The sequence below is a fragment of the Sus scrofa genome, chromosome 5, assembly GCF_054392235.1.
Source record: "Sus scrofa isolate SSC_HxYL_T2T_F1_AM1 chromosome 5, Sscrofa_HxYL_maternal_Yorkshire_Landrace_v2.0, whole genome shotgun sequence".
In the NCBI taxonomy this organism is placed as follows: domain Eukaryota; kingdom Metazoa; phylum Chordata; class Mammalia; order Artiodactyla; family Suidae; genus Sus; species Sus scrofa.
Genome location: NC_139387.1, coordinates 108390704 through 108405372, shown reverse-complemented (window position 1 = coordinate 108405372; position 14669 = coordinate 108390704). Strand labels below are relative to the sequence as shown.

Here is a 14669-nt window from a genome sequence, read left to right as displayed (position 1 = left end):
GGGTTGCTGTCAGCTTTGCTGGAGATCTGGGCATCCTTCTTTACTAAGTGCTGCCTACGATCCTTCAGCACATGAAGAGAAAGTTCCATTTGGTTAATTTCAAAGTTTTAAGGAGGATTTTCATCGTTTTTGGTAGATTATTCTTGCCTGTACTCCTAGTCCGTTTCCTACCCCAAGAGTAAAGGTTTTCATATTTGGAGAAAATGCAGCACATGTTGATTATTCATAATCTGTATGGCACTGAAGTAACCATTGCATAATCCACACAAACTTTATACAAATTAGATTAAATATAGATTTCCTTTATTGTGTTTCAGGACAGCATGATATATGAATACAAAGTTAACTTTTTCTTTAAAACTTTTGTTCTGAATGTTTTGGCATTTCAAAGTATCACCTAGAGAAAGAAATTTTTTAATGTTTTCGACATTTTTAGTGTTACAGACCTTAAACATATCAGGAGGTGGGTCTCTCAAAATTGAAATGAATGTATATACACACACACATATAATATATACAAATATAATATACACACACATACATACTGTAGTGTTTGTGTTATGCTTTTCCAAGTTACTTATGTTAGTAGCTGTATCAATGCTAAGATAATGTTAAGATAAAATTTGGGGGGATGGTAAAACATTTTTAAGCATCTGAAATAACTGTTAAATGTAATTAAATAGATAGAAATTCCCCATTCTTGAAAAATTTTTTAAAATATTTATTGTGGAAATTCTTAAAAATGTCTATTTAAATCCCTACAAATTTTTAATGACTATTAGTCATTAAACATTGAATTGAATATAGAATATTTCATGGTAATTTTCTTTTACTGTAGAGCAAATTATCGGGATTATGTGGAAACTTTGACAAATGTACTTCAAATGATATGACCACATCCAATAACTTAGAAGTGAGAAATGCCCAGGTGTTTGGAGATAGTTGGGCATTAGGGCAGGTAAGTGGACTATGTTATTTTAGAACTAAACAAATAGTTTTTGGTGTATTTATCCACCAAAATATTTTACTCTTACAGGAAAATTTATTTAGGTAATACTACTTTATGTAAAATTTGTGTAGTAATTCATAGTTGACAGACTGCTTTCACATTTAACTTCTCATGTAATTGTGACAATCTTGTAATGAGAACAGTGTTGTCTGCATATTACAGATGAAGAAATTGAAGCTAAACAAGGTTAAATGACTTATTTAATATATATCTGGAAAGCAGCAGGGGTGATTTCAAATTCATATCTTCTAATTCCTTTCATAGAAAAATGCTTTTTCAATGTATTTGAATTTCTTTCTTTTTTTAAAAAAATTTTATTTTATTTTCCCACTGTACAGCAAGGGGATCAAGTTATCCTTACATGTATACATTACAATTACCTTTTTTTCCCCCACCCTTTGTTCTGTTGCAACATGAGTATCTAGATAAAGTTCTCAATGCTATTCAGCAGGATCTCCTTGTAAATCTATTCTAAGTTGTGTCTGATAAGCCCAAGCTCCCGATCCCTCCCACTCCCTCCCCCTCCTATCAGGCAACCACAAGTCTCTTCTCCAAGTCCATGATTTTCTTTTCTGAGGAGATGTTCATTTGTGCTGGATATTAGATTCCAGTTATAAGTGATATCATATGGTATTTGTCTTTGTCTTTCTGGCTCATTTCCCTCAGTATGAGATTCTCTAGTTCCATCCATGTTGCTGCAAATGGCATGATGTCATCCTTTTTTTATGGCTGAGTAGTATTCCATTGTGTATATATACCACCTCTTCCGAATCCAATCCTCTGTCGATGGACATTTGGGTTGTTTCCATGTCCTGGCTATTGTGAATAGGGCTGCAATGAACATGCGGGTGCATGTGTCTCTTTTAAGTAGAGTTTTGTCCGGATAGATGCCCAAGAGTGGGATTGCAGGGTCATATGGAAGTTCTATGTATAGATTTCTAAGGTATCTCCAGACTGTTCTCCATAGTGGCTGTACCAGTTGACATTCCCACCAGCAGTGCAGGAGGGTTCCCTTTTCTCTACAACCCCTCCAACACTTGTTATTTTTGGACTTATTAATGGTGGCCATTCTGGCTGGTGTGAGGTGGTATCTCATAGTTGTTTTGATTTGCATTTCTCTTATGATCAGCGATGTTGAGCATTTTGTCATGTGTTTTGTCAACTCAAGATAAATGAATACATTAAGGCAGAATTTCTTAACATTTGTTCTCCAGACATGGTTGTGTGTGAGCTGGGAGGGGCAGGGAGTGCATTTACGGCCAACTACCTTTGGGAGCAGTTAGAATTAATTGTCAGACATATTGCTTTTTTGAAGGATTTATTAAGGCATTATAAGCCTCTAAGGGAGGGATGTGTTTGAAGGGATTCCCAAACTTACTACTGTAGAACTTATATTTTTGCATGTTAGTTCTCAGGGAAATAGTTTTCTATGGGACACAATCTGAGAAATGCTGACCTCAGAAAATATAGTCAAATTGGAAATTTGTTCTCCTCTTTTCTTCTGCAATTTTTTAACCTGTTTTTCTTTCTAACTGAAAGGAGTGTCGACAAATATAATTTCCTGGTTGGTTACTATTTGGTTAGTTGCTTTCCTGTTTTGCCTGATACTAATATATCTAAATCTCTTTAAAAGACAAAGGGGGGATGGGGTTAAACATTCACCCAATTCAGTAAAATTTTAACAGTATCTTCCACTGTGGTCTATGTTGAAGAGTATAAAGATTTTATTTCTTAAATATAAAATGAATTAAGGAATAACTAATTTATAAAAATACCTAAATGTTTGGACTAATCAAAGAATTTTAGACTCACTGTACTCATTTATACCTAATGGGCAATCCTGAAAATCAATTTTTTTTTTCATTCAGTAAGTTCTATTTAGCACTTAATGTTGTGGACTTAATGATTGAATGATTAAAACACAGTCACTGCTCTTAGGAATTTAGAGTCTAGGTTAGCAGATGAGGTAGAAAAATTAACAAGGAAAATATGAGACAGGTGCTTTGATAGAGATGTTACTGCATGGAGTTCATGCTGGTCAAAGGACGGTTCCTGGAGAAGGTGCCATGGAGCTGAGTCCTACAAGCCCAACAGGAGCTACAAAAGGGAGGATGATGAGAGAGAGTGGCAGCAGGGAGGGGGCAGCCTTTTAGAGGGTGTCAGGAAGACTGGCAAGAGGATGCTGTCCAAAGAGGAATTTCAGAACGTTTCGTATGGCTGTGGGAGAGGGTTTGAAGTAGGGAATGGCTGGAATGCAAAACAGAGAGCTGCGAGATATGACTGCTGGAATCTGGACTCTCAAGTCATAAACCAGTCAAGAGGCTCTTACAATAATCCAGCTAGAAATACTCAGACCATGAAGATTTAGAAAACAGTCCAAAGTCAAGAGACCTTGCAGATTTGAAACATCAGCTTCTGGAGAACTGAAGAAAATCTCCTGCCTTCCTGGCTTACTGAGTGGACGCCGGTGCTCTTCCAGGGGGCAGAGCAGAGAGGAGTGTGGTGGGCGGGGACAGTGGGGACAGGACAATGGCGTAAAAGTAAGCACAGGACTGTTTAAGATGGGTTTAGAGAGATGCGACAGAGATATTTATGGGGAAATGTCCAAGTTTTGAGGTTTCGGACAAGAGATCTGGGCTGGAAATATGGATTTGGCAGTTACAAGTATATTCAGGTTGCTGAAGGCGTGAGAAGTGTATAGAATGGAAAAAATAGAGATTGGGAGATTGAGCTTTGCAAAGAAGGGAGATGGAAGGGGAATGGGCAGCAGCAGCAAATGAATTGGGAGGAAACCCAGCAGAAAATGAAACACCAGAAACAAATGAGAGACCTGTAAGAGGGGCACACTATTAAACGGCATCAAAGACAGTGAAAGGTCCCGTGAGATGCAGACTGAAAACTTGTCTTTCTACTTAGTAATGAAGAGATCAGTGCTGGTCTTTCCTAGACCAGTTTTAGGGAAGTGGATTAGGTAAAGAGACAGAGAACACATCAGTGAGTATCTGGGAGGTGAGCCTGTGGACCCTGAGTATATTCGACTCCTCCGGGGAGGGCTTGTGACGGAAACGAAAGAGGTGAAACTTAAAGGAAAGAGAATCATTTGCTTAAGGCCTTTGTTGGTCTTGTAATGCTGCATCAACAATTGAAAACTTATTTACCTTCACTCTAATATTGCCATGATTTTAGTGGTAAATGTCGTTTCTTTCAAAAATCATACATGCTTTTCCGACTGAACTGGCGAAGCTCATGTGCTTTAGGTGAAGTCTGTCTAAAGGATGAGACTGCATTCGAAGCAGTTGTTATGGAGGAGGTCAGATTAGGTTACTCTGGGTTCACCTTCAGAAAACTTCCCTTTAAAAATGTCTTTTATCCCTTGCCTTTTTTCCACAGTGTGAAGCCCCAAGTGAACCACTGAAACCCTGTGAAGCACATCAAAACAAATTCCCTTATGCCAAGAGAGAATGCTCTATTTTGTACAGTGATGTTTTTGCTCCTTGTCGCAACGTGGTAAGCGAATGCTTTACTGAACTTTCCAGTTTAAACAGTTACTGCCGTGTCTATGCTATTGAGACAAACAGGACAAAAAATTTAGCTGCCTGTTAGCTGTGCAGGTGTGCTACCCGACCTTCGTTAGCAAGATGAATCTGGTAGTTGGTTTTCCCGTGGAACCGACAAATTTAGTTGATTTATAATCACCCTCACTCCGTCTTATTTAACAGCATACATTTGTACGTAATATGTGTAATGATCTATTTCAGTTTATGAAACATTTTCATTTTCAAACATCAAGATACTTGATGATGGATGTAAATTTACTTTGATCAGTAAATGACTGATCATAGCCATAAGTGTCTATTTTTCTTCAGAGGACACTGCCAAATGGGCATTCCTCTCCTTAACCCAAAGAATAAAGTATTATTAGTGAGACATTTAAAACGGTTTTAGAAGCACATACCAGGATGGAGTGTAATTTATTTAGAAATATAATTTCTTTCTTTCTGTCTGTCTGTCTTTTTATGGCTGCACCTGCGGCATAGGAGGTTCCCAGCCTAGGGGTCAGATTGGAGCTGTAGCTGCTGGCCTATGCCACAGCCACAGCAGCGCCAGATCCGAGCCATGTTTGCGACCTACACCACATCTCACCTACTAAGCAAGGCCAGGATTGAGCTGTGTCCTCATGAATCCTAGTCGGGTTCGTTTCCATTGAGCTACAATGGGAACTCCTAGAAATTTAACTTTCTTAATACCTTTTCAACATAATTATTTTAGGTCCCAACAGAAGTTTAAAAAATTGTTTAAGATATTATGGAAAACTAAATAAAAGTATATTTGGAAACAGAACATTCTTTTAATACCGTGGGAATATGCCAATAATGAAACAAACATATCAATCTGTGAAGATAATTGAAATTATATTTGTTAATCCATTACCTGTTTTGTTAGTTCTTTGATCTTCATTTGCCTAATAAATTTCTTTCTCCTTTACGGAAATAGAGGTTTGAGATGTTGAGAACTCTCTAGGTGGCAGTGTTAAGCTGATAATGGCAGGTTATGAAAATCTACGAGTTAGTTTTCTTGTATGAGGCTGAATTTTAATCAGTTGTAGTCGGTGATTTTTGAAATTAATTTATCTTTCACTTGGTTTTCAGATTGACGTTACTTCTTTTGCCAAAAATTGCCATGAAGACACGTGTAACTGCAATCTTGGTGGGGACTGTGAGTGCTTGTGCACAAGCGTGGCAGCCTATGCACACAAGTGCTGTCAGGAAGGGGTACCGGTTCGCTGGAGATCATCCTCTGTCTGCTGTGAGTGCCTCTTAGAGCATCAGCGCCACGAGGTGGGACCCTCCCAAAGACATCCATGCTGTCCTCTCTTAGAGCTGATACCAGGGAGCTTGTGGAAATAGGACCTCTTCAAGAGGAGTACATTTTACATTCTTTAGACAAAGAAGATACATCGTATCGATAAAAGATTTATCAAAGAAACTTTGACGTACCTTTTCCTGTTCTGTGTTTGACTGTTATCCCTGTAGCATTTAAACTATAAATTATTTATAGTTCCTTCCTTGGAGAAATTGTTTATGACACCATTTCTCTTGTGGTTGTGACATCCTACTGTTAAGAAACATAGTTTTAAAAACATCATTTTTGAATTTGCTTTCAGATTTGACCTCTTTAAACTTTTCATATACTTGTATAGATAGTAAGTCATGTGATGAACAGCTTATGCTTTTAACACTTTTAGTGGACATTCCTAAATTGTCAGAATATTTGTCTACCTAAAAAATAATAATAGGAAATTTAATGAATTATAATACCTCACTCTTAAAAAAATCCTCTTTGCTCAGAGAAAATTCCCAAGTAATGACCTCATTCTGTGTTATTGATAAGCCATATATTACACATATTCAGATAAGTTGTCAGATTCTTATGTAGTTTAATATTTTTTCTTTTTTTCTTTTAGCCCTTGACTGTGAATATTATAATGAAGGTATGTCACATTTAAAGAATATCATTATAGTATTCTATTAAATGTATCTTCAGATTCAAAGTTTTTGAATGACTTTGCTGGAAACAAAGTATGAGTAGTTCATAATTTGGCATACAGTTCACCACTGAACAAGGCTGGGCTTAGGGGGACCACCCCTCTGCTGGGGTTGGGGGACCAACCCATCTGGGCATGATTTATCACTCCCTTCCGTATCCACGGTTCTGCATTCTCAGATTCAGCCAGCTGTGGCTTGTGTGGTGTTGTGGTATTTACTATTAAAACAGTTCTGCTAATAAGTGGACTTGCACAGTTCAAGCCATGTTGTCCAAGTGTCAACCCTATGACTCAGTGAAAGCCGTCGCCTCCTAAAATATTCCTAAATTCCTAAGTATTTGTGTTCGTATTTATTCCCTGGAAAATGAGAGTGTGTAAATAAATTCTTGGCACCTAGGACACTGTCAGTAGCTTTTGAATAACATGAATGAATGAGTGAAATGAGCTAATTTTTTTAGGTAAAGAGAATGAAAGATACACATCAGATGTACACCTTTTAGTATTATGAACAAGTATACATATTTTTCAAACTGTAATTATGTTGTGGAAATCAAAGAAACTATAATATTGGAGTTTGTTTAGCTATCATTGTAGACAAAGTCATTATCTATATATTATCTGAATGAGGACTTATTGATTTAGTAATAATAAAAATCTCCTAGTCCCCCAGGCATGCAGATTTGCAATGGCAAGTCAGAGAGGAGGTGCTGCCTAAAACTACGGCATACATGTAAGAGGCAGAGACTAAAATCCTCAGTGAAAACGCCAGATGTTAGCAGAACTGAAGCCTGCTTTTTGTCAAACCTATTTAATGAGGAAGGCTCAGCTACTTCAACTGGATTCAGACTAATGAGATGATCTAGGGAGGCGTTCATTTTGTCAGTAACTGGAAAAACTCTGGATCCGTGATAGACAGGTTAGAGCAATGATTATAGGAAAGCAACCAATCCGAAGTATTTTTGGTGACTTGAACCAGGGAGAAATCTGTCAGCTGTAAAAGTTCAAAGCAAGCCAGAAAATTTTAGTGAAATAGAGATAACAAATTCAAAAGAAAATGGACATTTTAGTCTTTGGTTGTTTTTGTTATGGCTATGGAAGTTTGAGGAGGAAAAAATCCAATATTAAAAAAAAATTCCTTGTTAGTTAAAGAAAAAATAAACCAAACATATTTCCTCTTCAGAATTTTAAACACACACCTCCCCCTCGATGCACACCTGCAGCCACTCCACATCAATCCTTTGGATTCCCTGCTTCAAAATGAGACTGACTGACTAATATTAAGTACATAATAATAACAATAGCTTTTGTTGTATTAATTATACCTATACCCTATAATTTAAGCTTCAGAATATGCCTGAAAGATATTACTTCTTCTTCCTATCTTGCTCCTCCTTCTTCTCTTTCTCATCCTTAGGCTCTTTGTCCTTCTTCTTCCTCTCACTTTACAAAGGAGGACGTCGAGGCACAGAGGAATTAAATAACCTGGATTTATAAACAATCTAAGTTGGGAACCAATAAGCTTGACCTCCGTGCTACACCGCCTCGTTGCGGTTGGCACATCCTGGTCTAGGAAGGACCACCACACATTGTTACCCTGTGCTCTACGCAGCACACACAGAGCTCGTTGGAGAAGACGCTCCAGTAACTTCCTCACTTAGGAAGTCCCGCCTCACACAGTTCTGCTGTGAAAATCTCCATCTGTGCTGTTGTGCTTTCTGGCATTGCTTGGGCAGCCCCTTGCAAACAGAAGCAGAATTTTCTATGAATATTGAATTTCTCCTTCTTGCTGCTTGGTACGTTTTGCTTTGTGTCAGTAAGTCTGCTCCGCTGCCAGAGATGGTTCTTCTTTCTAACGCGTTGCAAGATTCTTCAAACCTGTTCTTGTGGTTTCGTTTGTAATACTGTATTGGTAGAGTCTTCAGAGGGTGAACACGAGGCATTTGGCATTCACGAGACCCATGAGCGACAAGAGAGTCTGTTTCCCAAGATCCAAGTATTAGGGAGCGTGGTCAACCCGCCCGGGAGAGGAAGAGACTGCAGAGTGATGTGGTAAAGGCAGGTAATTGAAGGGGAAGTTGTTGATGGGAATAAGAAAGTCATTTGAAATGATCACTCTAAATTTGTTTCCTCTCAATTTCACAACCGTTGCAAACTTACCCAGTCTTCTTTGGACATTCATAGCTGGCCTGCTTCTCTGGACACTGTATTATTCAGGGTCATTTTCAGTTATTTAAAGTGAATGCAGGAGAAGGATCAAGACGGCGGAGGAGTAAGACGTGGTGCTCACCGTCTCCCACAAACACGTCAAAAAAGCGTCTACATGTAGAACGATTCTCACAGAACATCTACTGAATGCTGGCAGAAGGTCTTAAACCTCCAAAAATGGCAAAAAAACACAAAAAACAAAAAAACTTCTGCATTACTGGGTGGAACAAAAGGAAAAAAGAGAGAGAGAGAGAAAAGGAATTGGGATGAAACTAGCACTCCTGAGAGGGAGCCGTGGAAGAGGGAAGGAACCCACACGCTGGGAAGCCACCTAAGGGAGGGGAGATCAGCCAAGACCGAGAGACCTCAAGGTCGTGGAGAAAGTGCAGCAGCTGGACTGAGGAGGGCAAAGCAGCATGAGAGCCACACAGACCTTGGTACCACCTCCCCTGGACACCACAGCCTGAGATGCTTGGGCGGGGGCTGGGCCCTCAGGACTCTGAGGCTCAGGCTCTGGAGGTCAGTTAAGGGGAGAGGGCTGGGGTTGGCTGTGTGTGGAGACAGCCCGAGGGACTCGGGGGCAGTGAACCACATTGGGCAGCAGAGCACCAGAGCCAAGGGAACCCGGGAGGAGGCCTGGGCCTGGAGGAGAAGCAAGGTTCCATTGCTGGGGAAGGGGGAAGAGGAGTGGCAGACCACCATAGGAATAGCTTTCCCTGCCCACGCGTGGACTCTCAGAGGGTGGGGAGCCTCTGGCACAGGCTGTGGGTAGCAAGGTGCCTCTTGCATGGGCTGTGGTTGATGGGGTGCCTCTTGGGCATGGCTGGGCACCTCTTGTGTGGGCTAATGGCAACGGGGAGCTAAGCGTGACATGGTGCCTGTTGCAAGATCTGCAGGCAGCAGGGGAAAACCACATCAGTCATCTCAGATGCCAGAGGTGGACGTGGCCTGCCACCACTAGGGGTCTGTGAACGTGCACCACCAGTGGGCCTAGTCACCTCAGAGACTGGCAAAGAAGAGGGCACTGCAACCAAGCACCACCCATTGTTGCTCTCACTCCCCTGGGAACACCCCCACCCTGCTGGTGCCAATGCCGAACACTCAGGGTGCCATCTACAACTGCCTGATCACTGTCACTTGCCAGAGAAGGCTGCTCCACCTTCCCGTGGGTCCTTGCCACTGTCAAGGGCCCAGGAAGCAGGAACAGCTACTAACCCTGCCCATTGCCTCCATCTCCCTGGAAGCACACACAGCACCCTAAAAATAAGTGGGAAGCCTTCACTAAGTACCACTTGCACATATAAAGAGCCCTTCAAGACTGCAGTAGTTGTTTTTCCTAAACTCACAGAATAAGAAAAATATAAGCAAGATGAACAAACTCAGGAACCATTCGCAGTTAAAAGAACAGAATTCACCTGAAGAAGCAAACAATGAAACAGACCTCAGCAGCCTAATAGACACTGGGCCAGTGAAAATGCTGAAGGAATTAAGAGTGAATATGAACAGTAATGAAGATTACTTTAGAAAGGGACTAGAAAATATAAGAAGGAGCCAAGAAAAATTAGAAAATTCATTTGTGGAGATGCAAGTCGAGTTAAAGGCACTGAAGAGCAGAATGAACAATGCAGAGGAACAAATAAGTGACTTGGAAGATAGAATAACGGAAATCACCCAGTCAGGACAGCAGACAGAAAGCCAAATGAAAAAACATGACAGCAATATAAGAAATATGTGGGATAATATAGAGCAGGCCAATCTATGTATAATAGGGATTCCAGAAGGAGACGAAAAAGAAAAGGGGATTGAAAGTATATTTGAAGAAACTATGGCTGCAAACTTCCCAAATCTAAAGGAAACAGTTACAAGATACAAGAAGCACAAACGGCCCCAACCAAGTTGAACCCAGACAGGCCCGCACCAAGACATATGCTTAGAAAAATGGAAGAAGTTAACAATAAAAAGATGATTCTAAAGGCAGCAAGAACAAAACAAAGAGTTAATTATAAGGACACCCCCATAAAGCTATCAGCTGATTTCTCTACAGAAACACCACAGGCCAGAAGAGAGTGGCAGAGAAAAATTAGCCGCTTTGGATACTCTACCCAGCAAGAATATCATTTAAAATAGTAGGAGAAATAAAGAATTATTCCAACAAACAAAAACAAGAAGAATACTGCAATACTAAGATCATTCTAAAAGAAACACTGAAAGGGCTTCTCTAAATAAAAAGAAGTAAGAAAAAATAAGAGGAAATCACAATTGGAAAGTAATCACTTAAAAAAGCCAGTATACAGATCTGAAAGGAAAAAAAAACTCTATTGTAAAAGTGACAATAAACACAAAGAAGAGCAAAAGATAAACATGAAGATATTAAAAAAGGACATCAGAATCATAAAATGTGGGGAAAGTAAGAAAATCTAGACTTTTGTTTGTTTTTTAGAATGTGTTTGAGCTTATGTGACTAAAGCACATGAGATGCAGGAGATACGTAAAGCAAGCAGATACAGGAAGTGGTTAACAGACTTGAGAAACAGGGCAACCACAAGTCAAAACCAAACAATACGATCACTAATTTTTAGAGAAATGCAAATCGAACTACAATGAGGTACCACTTCATACCCGTCAGAATGGCCATGATTAACAGGTGAACAGATAACAAATGCTGGAGAGAGTGTGGAGAAAAGGGTACCCTCCTACACTGTTGGTGGGAAGGTAAATTGCTACAACCACTGAGGAAAACAGTATGGAGGCACCTCAGAAAACTAGATACAGAATTTCCATATGATCTAGCAATCCCACTCTTGGGCATATACCCGGACAAAACCTTCTGAAAAATGTACATGCACCCCTGTGTTCACTGCAGCAGTATGCACAATAGCCAAGACAAAGAAACAACCTGAATGTCCATTGACAGATGAATGGATTAAGAAGATGTGGTACATTTATGCAATGGAATACTCCTCAGCCATAAAAAGAAGAAAAATAATGCCATTTGCAACAATGTGGGTGGAACTAGAGACTCTCATGCTAAGTGAAGTAAGAAAAAGCAAAAACCATGTGATATCACTTATATGTGGAATCTAATATATGGTACAAATGAACCTATCTGTAGAAAAGAAACAGACGCATGTACTTGGAGAACAGACTTATGGCTGCCAAGAGGGAGGGGGAGGGGGTGGAATGGTCTGGGGGTTGGGGTTCATAGATACAAATTATTGTATTTATAGTAGATAAGCAACGATATCCTGACTGATAGTACAGGGAACCATATCTAGTCACTTGTGATGGAACATGATGGAGGATAATGTGAGAAAAATAATATATGTATGTATATGTATATATCTCTATCTATCTATCTATCTATCTATCTATCTATCTATCTATCATCTATCTATCTATCTTTGGGTCACTTTGCTGTAGCAAAGAAATTCACAGAACATTGTAATTCAACTATAATAGAAAAATAAAAATCTTATTAAAAAAACAAAGTGAATGCAGGAGTTCCTGTTGTTTCTCAGAGGTTTGCAAACCTGACTAGTATCCATGAGGATGCGGGTTCCACTCAGTGGGTTAACTGGTATTGCCATGAGCCGTAGTGTAGGTTGCGGACGTGGCTTGGATCTGGCGTTGTTGTGGCTGTAGCTCTGATTCGTCCCCTAGCCTGAGAACTTCTGTATGTCATGGGTGTGACCCTAAAGAGAAAAAAATAAAGATAAAAAAATGAAATGAATGCAGAGAATAAATAATTGTGATTTTGTAGGAGGAAATTTTTGTTAAACTAGGAAAATTCAGGGGTTACTGCTGAGCTAAGTTCAACAATCCTTCACACAATGACTGTCTATAGTATCTTCATGTTCAGTTTGGTAGCATTTGCTACACATTTTAAGGTTTTATGCTATAGGGAGCAAGGCCTTCAAAATTCCACTCAAAATTGTTAGGAGGGTTTTAAGTTCAGAGGGATTTTATTAGATATGCTTACTTACTGTGCTTAAATAATCACGACAGGAAATGATTGCTTTTAGTAGACAGTGCAATTATACTTCTCCCTGCAGAAAATTAATGAGGAAGTCAGTGACTTTTGTCCCTTAATTGGTGGTAAAAATTCAGGAAAACGACCCAGACACAAGATATCTATCAACTGGGCGTCAATTCAGAAGCTTTAAATTTTTATACAAATGGGTTTCTTAGATGGCAGTTGTGTCTTCAGGTTGCTGTAGTGAGGCGCTTGTGCAGTGGGAAGGGAATGTTTTGCTTGGTGGTCTGCCTCCCTTCTCCTGTTCTGCTGGACCTCTGGAGGTACGCCAAGCCCCCAGACTCTAGCCCCCAAGCTCTGGTTGTATGCCTCATCTTCATTTTGATGGCATCTCGTAAGTTACATGTTGGCCTATTTGTACATGGTTTACACGGTCACACAAATCTATATGTTTATAAGTTGCTATATATATTTATTTACTTATTTATTATTATTACTTTTTAAAGGGCCACATGTGCGCCAAATGAAAGTCCCCAGGCCAGGAGTCGAATCTGAGCTATCGTGGCCGGCTTAGCCACACAGCAATGCAGGATCCACGTCGTGTCTCTGACCTACACCACAGCTCATGGCAACACCAGATACCCGACCCCCTCAGCGAGGCCGGGGATCAAACGCACATCCTCATAGATGCTAGTCGGGTTTGAAACCCACTGAGCCACAGCAGGAACTCCTATACTTTCATCTTGGAATTTTATGTTGCTCTTGTCTCTCCTGGAGAATAGCCAGTAGGTGGTGGAGGCTAATGGTATGGTTGTCTTTGGTTGTGGTACACTGTGGCTTGGAGAGAAACACTGTGCATGGCATATATTTGTAACCTATCTGTGAGTCCACTGCTGCCAGGCTGATAGAGAAATTCTCCACTGTATCTGCTCAGTCCCGTCTTGGTATGGAAGCAGTTTTTCAAATTTCCGTCTGTATTCAAGGTGTCTGAGTCCCCAGTAAAGCCCTTTCCCTCATGGCTTCAAAGTGTCCCCACCTTCTCAAGGGGGAGTCAGTGGATTGGACGGTGCTTGGAGATAACTTGTCTTATGAATCCCTGCCCCTTCTCCTGGTCTTCATGATGGAAATTTTGGTTCTCACTCTCTTTTCTGTTTGGGAGACTTGATTTTAAGCCTCTAATGCAATTTCCTTCTCCCCTTCTCTTCTCTTCATCCCGAAAGGAACAAAACCCATGTTGTAGATTTCTTTGGATTTTTTTTCTCCTTAGTCTTCAGAGAGGGCTGGGAAAGGAAGACTGTCCTTGAGATAAAAATTGGAGAATAGAAGAAAACTGACCAGAAGAGAGTGACCAGTATGGTCTTTTATGATACCGCCTGGCACACCTATATATTAGCATTTTATGTAACCTATAACAAATATCTACATATATCTGTAGGGAGTTCCCTGGTGGCTCAGTGGGTTAAGGATTCAGCATTGTCACTGCTGTGGCTCTGGTTACTGCTGTGGCACAGATTCGGTCCCTAGCCCAGGAACTTCCGCATGTGTGAGTATGGCCAAAAACAAAAAGACAAACAAAAAATACATATATTTGTAAAAAGTATGCGGCTAATAATTATGTAGTTTAATTTTGATAATTTAGAAGAAACCTAAAGTTTTATATTACCTCTCTTATTTTAAAACATTAAACGTCGTAGAGATTGGGCTGAAAAACTGACCTTGTGATCTTACATAGCACAGAAATTTTATTTTTAATATCAGTGAACTTTGAAATACTTTATGTACTTTTTTAATAAGATGAAATTTGTAAAAATATTATTTTGAGTTTCATATTTAGTTCTACATTAACTAGTGTTTTACTGTGTCATTTTCCACTTTACATGGAACCATTTAAATGCATGAAAATGATAGCGTAATAAAATGACATTTGCCCTCTCCGT

General features: G+C 39.8%; 1 protein-coding gene across 9 annotated transcripts in view; it reads left to right on the top strand.

The window, feature by feature from the left end:
- Positions 1-14669, top strand: part of OTOGL (otogelin like) — a 204301-nt gene that overhangs the window by 131412 nt on the left and 58220 nt on the right. For all 9 annotated transcript variants that reach the window (XM_084957766.1, XM_013998114.3, XM_084957767.1 and 6 more), the window contains 4 exons: positions 839-958; positions 4400-4516; positions 5659-5815; positions 6474-6500. In XM_084957766.1, coding sequence (XP_084813892.1) covers positions 839-958; positions 4400-4516; positions 5659-5815; positions 6474-6500 — 421 coding nt within the window. The remainder of the gene's footprint in view (positions 1-838; positions 959-4399; positions 4517-5658; positions 5816-6473; positions 6501-14669) is intronic.